The sequence below is a fragment of the Echinops telfairi genome, unplaced genomic scaffold (genome assembly GCF_000313985.2).
Source record: "Echinops telfairi isolate 266 unplaced genomic scaffold, ASM31398v2 ScPeMD7_3533;HRSCAF=4204_1, whole genome shotgun sequence".
In the NCBI taxonomy this organism is placed as follows: Eukaryota; Metazoa; Chordata; class Mammalia; order Afrosoricida; family Tenrecidae; genus Echinops; species Echinops telfairi.
In genome coordinates this window covers 23,873,708-23,883,414 of record NW_022107432.1, presented here as the reverse complement: position 1 = coordinate 23,883,414, position 9,707 = coordinate 23,873,708, and the positions used below count along the sequence as shown (strand labels likewise).

Here is a 9,707-nt window from a genome sequence, read left to right as displayed (position 1 = left end):
ATTCCTGAGAGGTTGCAGAGGGCCAGCCGGGCGGCTACCTGAGGGGCTGCCAGGCGGAGGTGCACTCGGAGCCCAGCGGGGGGCGCCAGAGGGCAGGCAGCAGGGGGTGATGGGAAGTGTCAGGGTCAGGTGACCTCCCTGTCCTGCCCCAGCTCTGGGAGAGTGCCTCCTGCCCAGCCAGCTCTGCCCTGCTCCTCTCCTCCTACCTGACTGTCCCCCAGGGCCCCAGACAGCCTCACAGAGGGGGGCTGCCAAGCCCTACTCCCTCCCCACCCTGGGGTAGGGGGCTCTACCCAGACCACAGCTCTGTAGCCAGCCTCCCCCCTGATGCCCCCCAAAAAGAGAATTCCTCACTATTTGAGGCCCAGGCCTGGGTACAACATGCAGAAGATGCCCGACGTGGGCCAGTCCTGGCTCTTCCTGCAAACCCCACCACCACCCCACCCCACCCCCCGGGGGACAGTTCCTGAGTCACTGATGAGGTCATTCAAACCCATGCAACCCCGGCATGACCTCCACCCTGCAGTGGAATCCAGACTTCTGGTCACAGGGTCAGAGAGCCCTTGGGGGGCTCCCCTCTATTCCAGCCCCCTCCTGTCCTGTTCCTTCAGCTCCCAACCCAGTGTTTTCATCCTCCAGGCGAGGCTCTGAGCCACTTGGGCCGGGGAAAGAACCCAGAATGTTCCTCCTGAGGAAACATAGAGTCGCATCGGGCCAAGCTATTCCAGACCTGGACGGGAACAGGGGGCAGGGGGAGGTCTCTGGGGGCTTTAAGGAGCTGCCCAGGAAATGGTGAAGCACAGAGAGCGGGGCACAAACCTGAGGAGTCCAGCCCTGGCAAGGCCAGGGGAGGAGACCATGCTCAGCGTGTCTCAGCTGCCTCCTTCCTGGCTGGGAGCAGAGCTCAGGGCTCCTCCCCGGGTGGTTCGGTTTCTTTACATCCAGTGACAGGGTCTTGTTCTGAAGTGCTCAGTCCCACCCCCATGTTTACACTTCCGTCCATTGACTCACCTAAGACGTCTCTCCTAACCTTTCCACAAAGCCAAGCTTGTTCCTGAATTCAAACCCTTGCTCAGGGTTCCTCCAATGACCTCCTGAGCAAACCCAGATCCACTGTCCTTCCTGCTTTCCACTCTGTCTTCTCGCCCTCCAGGGGTTCCCAATGGCTGTATCCCAGCCATCACCTGTTCTTGTCAGCCTTTGTCTTTCTCTCACAGTCTTGAATGAGGGAGAGGGGTACTGCCTGCAACTCTGACCCTCTCCCTCGTGACTGGTCCCCTTCAGACTGAGCATTCTCCCAAGGGGATGATGGTGTGGCTCTCCTAAGAATCATTCCTCAAGCTAAGAGGCAGGTTGGGAATGCTACTTCTTCTGTCTGCCTGTTGCTGACACCCCATATCCTGTCGGCTGGACATCCTGGGAGTCCCTCCACCAGTCTCTCTTCTCTGGAGGCCTTAGTAATCACGCAAACCTCAAAACTCCACTGCCATTGGGTAGATTCTGAATCATAGCGACCCTAGGTGGGATTTTTTCCCAAGGCTGTAGCTCTGTAAGGGAGCAGTCTCATTTTCCCCCCTCAGGGTAGCTGGTGGGCTTGAACCGATGGTCTTGTAGTCATCAGTCCAATGTTTACCCGACAGCCCACTAAGCCTCCTTTTGATATTACATAGAGAACCTATATGGTTCTTAATGGATTTATTTTGTTCTCTGAGCAATCTGTCTTGCCCTAACTCTGGCCCAACCCAACCCCTCATGGTTCCTGGAATTCCAGCAGTCACCTATTCTCTAAGGACAAGGATGGCCCCTCAAACCATTTTCAGGAGGAGGGAAAATATCTGATGTAGTTTGTGGGACACAAAGTCCCAGGGGCCAGAGATGCAGCTCCCTGTCCAGCCAGAGAGACACACTTTCTCTCTGTTCCAGAGGCCCCGCTAAGCTCCGTGGCTGAAACACTTGGGATTTGAGAAAGAGGAGAACTTTGAGTGAGAAAACAAATCTCTTTGCTTTTTTGAGACTTGGGGGCGAGGGGGTGCATGCCGCTCAGCGGGATGACTTTGCAGGGCCCCTCCATGCAGTAGAGCCTCCCAGGGTGCTTAACCAGACGTGACCGTCAAAACACAGGGAAACGTTAACGTGACGGGCAGTCCAGGCCCAGTCCATTGCAGTACAGTGAATGTTGCAAGGAGACAGCATGTGAAAGGGCGTGGTTTCCCGGTGGATCTAAAAATTGTGATAGCCTCTCATCTATCGAGTGTGCAAATCGGATGATGAAAACACTTGAAATATTGTGAGCATCACCAAATTGGGACACAGCGTGCGCCTATGCCGTTGGGGAAAATGGCGCCGACAGACTCGCTGGACGGGGGGCTGCCGCAACCTTCAATTTGTATCAGAAAACAAACAAACGAAAACAAACGGAAACCAAACAACGCTCCCTGCAAAGCACAAAAAGCAAGTGCAAGGAAACCAGTCCACCCGTATCGAGTGCAATCACACAGAGGGCTGAGCATTGGGACAAACTTTTGCTCGCTCAGAGGGGTTCCCATGTGGCTGGGGCTACCTCTTTGGGGGCAGGATTTGGGGAGGTCTGGAGATCCTAGGACCAGTGGCCAAGCCCTGGACAACCGCAACGCAGAAGTACTGAACTCTTTTAGTGGCTGGAACGATAGTACCGGGAATGCCAGCTGAGTTCTCATTGCTTGGAACCGAGAAACACCGCCTGGTCTCAGAATTTAACCGGCAGAGAAGCAGGTGTTTGGTGGGCAGTGTGTGGACCAGGCTGGGGCCCCTGAGGCTGCCAAGGAGGGCGCTCAGCCCCCCAAGGGCCTAGCCCTGTCCCAGCGGCTCTAGAAGAGCCGACCCCTTCTCCAAGAAAGCAGAGGGATCTCCCCACCCCAGGCAGGCGGCATCGCAGAGCAGCAACTCACAGCAGGCGCGCCGGGGGCAGCCCCTTGGGGTGAGTGTGGGGGAGAGAGGGTCATCCTCACGAGCACGGGCATCTCGTCGTCCGACACCGAGCTGGCTGGCTTGTCTCTGGCCGAGGGGGCAGCGGCGACGCTGTTGGTGAACCCCTGTGAGCCGGGCTTGGGCGGGAGAAGCTTGACAGGGACAGACACGGGCATGACCATAGGCGTGAGGCTTTCCGCCTCGGGAGGGAGCGGCGGAGGCGGCGGCGGCGGAGGCGGCGGTGGAGGCTGAGGCTGGGGCTGGGGCGGCGGGGCCTTCTCTCCTTCCTCCTACACAGACAATAAAGGCTTTGATCCAGGCCCAGGCTGCACTGCAGCTCCCCCAACGGGGAACGGCCTGGGCTATTCCTGAGAGGTTGCAGGACATGGGGCGTGGGTGACAGAAACCCCCTGCTGGGTGGTTTCCTTCCTGCCACCCTGGGGCCCTCAGCTCAAGGGATGCCAGAGGGCAGGGGACAAGGATATCACACTCCACTTCCTACGCTTCCAACACCAAATGCATATTCAAACGTTGATCACCAAAAAGTTTGAGTTGCTGGGACACTTAGAGACAAAGGGACACAGGTTTGAAAGCGGGCCTGCCCCTTGAAAACGCACGCGCGAGCTAGTGCTCACAACAGCAGTGACACGGAGGGGACTCCAAATCCTGGCGACCCCAGGGGTGTCAGAATAGAACCGCTCTCCACCGGTTTGCAGTGGCTAACTTCTGGAAGATCTCCAGGCCTTTCTGCCAAGGCACCCAGGGAGAGACTCGACCCTTGGACCTTTCCGGTTGGCAGTCGGGTGCAGGGACTGTTTGCACTGCCCGGGAACTCCAGCTGCAGAACCCTCAAACTCTAGGGACCTCCCTTCACTCATCTGCCAAGAGCATATTCCACTTTGCATTTTATTCAAGTCAAGGGACCGCTTTGGAACATGCACAGTGAGACCCACGCTCTCCGAGCTGGCAAAGGCAAGGGAAGGAGAAGGAGCGATGTCGGAAAGCGGGGTGTTTGGCTCACGGAGCTGACCTCACCGGCTTAAAAATGAAGAGCGTCCATATCCAGAGAATTCAGAGGGACTCCATGGAATTGTAGTCTCACTGTAAAACCTGCCATGGGGGTGCTCAACTCGTTCATCTCCCTGGGGAATCCGGAGGGCACGGGAGGCTCTTTGGGTGGGCTTCCACTGGGGGGCACCGTTGAACAGTTCCAGGTCCGTGCGCTAGGCCTGGACACTGACCTTCATAAAGAAGACCCCAGTGACCCGCCTTGAGTGCTTCAAGAAGCAGAAGTACAAAAGGATATTGCAGCTATGGGGTGTCTGTCTGTCTTCTCCCAGGTGGTGGGAGGAGGGAAGGCTGGGATCACCCACCCAAACAATCGCTAGCACCTCTGTGCCGGACCCTTGTTCAGAAAGCTGGTGGGTGAAGTGGGGTGCGGTGGGCTTGGCTGGCTCCCAAGGGGCTCTATCTGGACAGCAGCGAAGCAAAGCAAGCGGCACAGAGCTTGGGGAGGGCGGGGGGTGGTTCCCCACTCACCTGTTTGAGGCTGGGGGAGGCCCTCATTCCCCCGTGGGACCGCATGTGGCCGTTCAGGGCGGGCAGGCTCTTGAACTCCTTCAGGCAGATGGAGCATGTCAACTTGCTCTTGGCATCGAACTGCTCCCCGAACACGCCTTTGGCTTGGCCACTGCTCCGGGGTTAGGGCCAAGGAGAGAGCACACGCAGGTGGAGGAAGAGAGAAGAGCAGGTTACCCATAAGACCTCATGCCCCACAGCTGGCAACATTGTATCGGTCCAAGGCTCCCATGCCCCTGGCTCCCCTTGTACACCCTCCTCCAAACACCCGCCAGAGAGTAAACTCAGTTTACAGGTGAAAAGCCAGGGTGAGAAGGGGCTTGTTGAACGTCATGTGAATGGAACAGATCATTTTCCTTCACTGCAGAGCTTAAGTAGGTAGGACTGGTCCCATTCTTAACCCTTTTAGGGCCCATGCAGACCACCTCTTCCAGAGACTTCACTCGGAGACGAGGGGAGGGGGCAGGCAAACCTGGAACCTCCCTGGACACATGGCACACCGCGGGGCGTCAACCAACGTTCTCGGACTGCGCAGTGGACAACGGAGGGAGCGGAGGCTCTGGGGTGACGCCCAGCAGTGGTGCCGATTTCACGTGTAACTTTAAGCCCTCGGGATCTCAGGTCTGGCCCCTGTTATCGTCATCAACATAATAGTGATAGCTATCTATCCCTGAGGGCTCCCTGTGTACCAGGCACATGGTAACCATGCCCACTCTCGCTGGGTTACTGCACAACATGTCCTCTATGGTAAGTGCTCAAACACAGTAGATGCCATTATGATCCTTAGGACTTCCTTTGAGGAACTGAACCTAGACTTTGACCTCAGAAGCGAACTGTGAGAGACGGATGGACGTGTAAGGCCTCCCGGTCTGCTCAAGGGCTCGCCCGCCTCCGCTGATCCATCTCACCTTGACTCGGGGGATCCTGGCTGGGTTCTGCCATCGGGTAGGGGCATCTGGTTGTGAGCCACGCAGGACACCGAGAAAAGAGAAGTGGAAACGCACACATGTACACATTTCTGAAGGGAAGTGTCTTTGAGTTGGGGGCGCCCAGGGGTTGGCACTCCCAAGATCCCTCCCCGGTTGCACTGACCCCACTCCCTCCCTGCCCCACTTCCATGCATGAGACCTCCTTCTCCTACTTGCTCCCTGACTGACTCAAGGGGCCAGAGTGAATGTCAGCCACAAGCCCACTGGGATGCAACACCCCCCTTGCTCCCCCAGCTGGTCCACCCTGTGCAGAGATAGGGCCCACCCCTGAGACGGACCCAGGGAGGGAAATGGGGTGACCTCCTGCTGGGATTCCCCTCCAGCCCTGGGCATTTCATTCTCCTGTTCACAAGGCCTTCCAGTTAGTGCCGGACCTGAGCCGCCCCCCCAAACAGGCTCCAGGAGAAGTCCACCTCAGGCCTTCCACCGCCATCAAAGTCTTGCCGCCACTCCCCCCAGCCAGGTCCTTCTCCAGCTTCTCCCGTTCTCGCTGTACCCCGCTGTGACCCGAGCATAGAACCTGGAACCTACTGCAGCCCCAACAGTGCCCGCCGGCATGTGGAAGGCCGCTCTGGGGTCTGGTATACTTGGGACACACACTCACAAGTTGGGATTTGTGGTCCACAGGAGGGGCCTGGTCTGCAGACCGTGCTCTGGGTGGCTATACTGTGATTAAAAATCCCAAATGAGAAGGTCACCCGCTGGGGTGCCTGTTCTCCAGCGCACCCCCATTGCCACCATTCCCTGCTGGTTCCCATGCCAGGCCATTCTGTATCTGCCTGAGATGCCCGGATCCGTGCACGCAGCTGAAGTTCTCATCTCTGCCACCTCTGTGATCACTTCCTTGTGGCATTTACGGCCACGGTAGCACATGAAAGGGCACAAGACACCCTGCAGCCTTCCTGCCCAGCTCACTTTAGGTAACCCTGAATTCTTGTCGCCGCAGAATCCATCCCCACCTCCCAGCACACTCATTAAGCATTTTGAATGCGCAGAGATGCTGCCACCCTGTAATCTCCCTCCCAGAGTGTGTGTGTGTGTGTGTGTGGGGGGGGGGTTTGCAGAGAGGTGGCATTTCTCTGGGCGCGGGCGGGGTGGGGTGGGGGAGACACTCTCACTGGTGTCCCCAAGCACTTGACTCAAGCCCTTGAGTAGGACACGAATCATTATCCAGGAGATAAAAACAGGGACCAGCTCCTCAGTGAGACTGGATGCTCTGCGGGCAAAGGACTGAGTTCTAATTTCGCATCCCCTGGGCCCAACACGACCTCAGTGGCACGTGAAGCTCCTGAAGGCGTACAGGACCAAAGGGTCAGAGGGTGGATTCAGCACTGCACGCATTCGTCGTCCCCTCCCCGTCCAGCGTCCAGCCCCAGGAGAACGCCCGCTGTGTGAATACCTGCGGCCACAGGGTGCTCGGGGACAGCTGCTGGTGCGGAGGGCCCAAGTTGTTGAGGTGGAGCTCGCTGGGGGACAGGAGCGACCGATGGGGGAGGGCGCTGCTGACGCGGTTCAGGTCTGAGCTCACTGGGTCCCCCATTCCGGTCTCTGGGGGCCCCAGGTCCCCGTGGGAGCTCAGCAGGGCCTGGGCCTGCCTGTCGCTGGCGTATGCCTTTGGCTGACTCTCCTCACGCTGCTGGTGCTGAGGCAGGTGGCCCTGCTGGTAGAGGGGGTGGCTGTAGGACTGCTGTGGCTCCTGATAGTAGTACTGAGGCATGGACCCCAGCTGGATCAGCTGGACAGCGTGCTCCGGGGGATACTGGTGGGGGTCTCTGTGATAAGAAGGGGGCTGCAGGTGTATCTGTTGCTGTTGCTGCTGCTGCTGCTCTTGCAAGTGCTGCATCATGGGTTGGGACTGATAATACTGAGGTATCTGCATTGCACCCTGCCGCTGCTGCAGCTGCAGCTGCTGTGGTTGAGAGTGCGACGGGCGAGGCGGCTGCGGCTGTTGCATTTCTTGCATGGAGATGCGCTGTTGGCCTGCTTGCTGCTGCTGCGGGTAATACTGGTGCTGCTGCATCTGCTGCATGTGCTGCGACAGCATCTGGGGGGCCTGCAGCGGCTGTGCCCCCTGCACTGGCATCTGAGCCAGCGGCTGCTGGTAGTCATAATAAAGGTGCCCTTGGGTAGGGTGCTGCCCAATCTGAAGGGCCGGTTTGGACAGCCCGCCAGTGAAGCCAGGGTGCGGCTGCTGGGGCACCTGCTGGTAGCGGGAAGGGATAGCCGGTGCTGGGGTCTCCAGGGGCTTCTGAGACAGGAGCTGGCGGAGGGCGCTGTCGGGGTTCCCGTCCATCACGGCGGACTGGGCATGCAGGACCTGGGCCATGTTGTTGACCTGAATGCGCAGGTTTTGGTTGGCAAACACCTGGGTGAAAGAATCCAGCTTGTGCAGGACACCGCTGGTGAGCTTCTGGGTCCGGATCTCGCTGGCCTGGGCGTAGGTGTACTGGTAGCCATCGGCGGGCTCCGCCTGGGCCGGTGCTCCCCACGTCATATTCGAGTTGGCCAGGTTGCCGCGTAGCTGGGCATGGTTTCCAGGTGCAGCATGGCCCCCCCACCCTGCCTGCCTGGAGGTATCTACTTGGCCAAGGCTTTTGGAACCCACAGATAAGCCCAGGCCATCCCGAGTGTCTTGAGGGTAGTGGGGGGAGATGGGCGAGGCCTGAGGGGCATCCATCCCGCCCCCCGTGGCTGTATCCCCATAGTTGTGGTTCAGGCCCCCGTGGACGCCCAGTGGGGGTTGTTGGTAGAAGAGGTGCTCGCTGCCGTGGGTCACGTGGTTGGTCTTGTACAGCTGTTGGTCCCCCATGGCGCCTGCCTTGGTCGTGAATGTCCAGCCACAAAACCATAAAAAAAAAAAAAAAGGTAAGCCAAACAAACCGAAAAAGGACCGAAACCCTGAGATGCTGAGTGCAAGAGTCCGCACTACTCCACGGCTGACATGTCCGCGGTCGTGGCTGGAGCCAGGAGTCCTCGCTGGCCTGCCCCGCTCAGGTGCAGAGCAGGGGCTTGTACATCCTCACCCGGGCTGAGGGATGGACCAAACACCACCACGGAGAAGAGAGGCTGCTCAAACCTGCAAGACAAGAATCCAAGGACAGGAAAGGGTTGACATGGGCGTATTCTAACGAGCCATGGCTCCTCCCGGGTCCAGGGACAGGAGCCACCGGGTGCCACACATGGTGCCGCGCTTGGCTGCTAACAAAAAGGCTGGCCGTTCAAATCCACTCAGAAGCACTTTAGCAGAAAGGCTTCTGGGGGAAAACCCAACAAGCCACAGAAAGCCCTGTGGAACCCAGCAGTACTCCAGCACACCTGGGGTGGCCATGCTTCAAGTTGAAGGCAACTAGAGAGCAACTCCTTTATGAAAGTAAACACTAACAAGAAAAGGAACAAATGATCCCGTTGCACGGGCTTCCCCCTTCTTACATTGATCCTGCAGACCCCCGCCCTCATGTGCATGTACATTCTCCTACTCTCCAGCCCTGCTTCCAGTGCTGGTGGGAATGCAAAATGGTACAGCCATTGTGGAAATGGTGTACACACAGGATGAAACACTTATGAATAAACCTAGTCAGAGAAACAAAAGACTTGTACACAGAAACTAAAGAATACTACTACAAGAAAGCAAGAGAGCCCTACATAGATGGAAGAATAGTCCACGTTCATGAATAGGAAGGCTTAACATTGTGAACATGTCAATACTATGCAAACCGATCTACAAATACAATGTGATTCCAATCCAGATTTCAACTCCACCCTTTAAAGACATGGAAAAACCACTTATTAACTTAAATGGAACGGGAGATGCAGGATGAGGAAAGGGTTGAAGGGAGGGGGGAAAGAGGGAGACGAATAGTGATAGAAATATTGCATTGATTAAAGGTTGCGCAGCTGATTATTGTAATTCCTGTCAATAAGCTACATAGGTAAGAAAAATTGCACCGGCAGAAGCTGTAGGCTAGATTACATTTACAATATGTAAAAAAACCTCATAGGACTTGGTTTCTGGGTTTGGAGGTTTAAAGTCTTGGTTTCATGGGGCAGCTCAGTTAATTGGCTTAATGTCACATTTAGAGCTTCTGTCTGACCTCCTAGTTTGTGGCATTGCATCTGGGGTCTTAAACGCTTGCCACGGCACAACAATTGGTGTCTATTTGCCTGGAGCAGCAGAGGCAGGAGGAGAGTCAAGAG

General features: G+C 57.1%; 1 protein-coding gene across 3 annotated transcripts in view; it reads right to left on the bottom strand.

The window, feature by feature from the left end:
• TRERF1 (transcriptional regulating factor 1) overlaps positions 1-8,580 on the bottom strand; it is a 53,159-nt gene extending 44,579 nt beyond the window's left edge. The window contains exons 1-4 of one of the 3 annotated variants that reach the window (XM_045294835.1): positions 6,913-8,580; positions 5,433-5,479; positions 4,486-4,636; positions 2,928-3,236 (exon numbers count right to left, since the gene is read on the bottom strand). In XM_045294835.1, the coding sequence (XP_045150770.1) occupies positions 2,928-3,236; positions 4,486-4,636; positions 5,433-5,479; positions 6,913-8,322 (1,917 nt within the window). In that variant the 5' untranslated portion in view covers positions 8,323-8,580. The remainder of the gene's footprint in view (positions 1-2,927; positions 3,237-4,485; positions 4,637-5,432; positions 5,480-6,912) is intronic. The other 2 variants (XM_045294836.1, XM_045294837.1) reach the window with 2 other exon arrangements.
• Between the last annotated feature and the right edge of the window lie 1,127 nt (positions 8,581-9,707).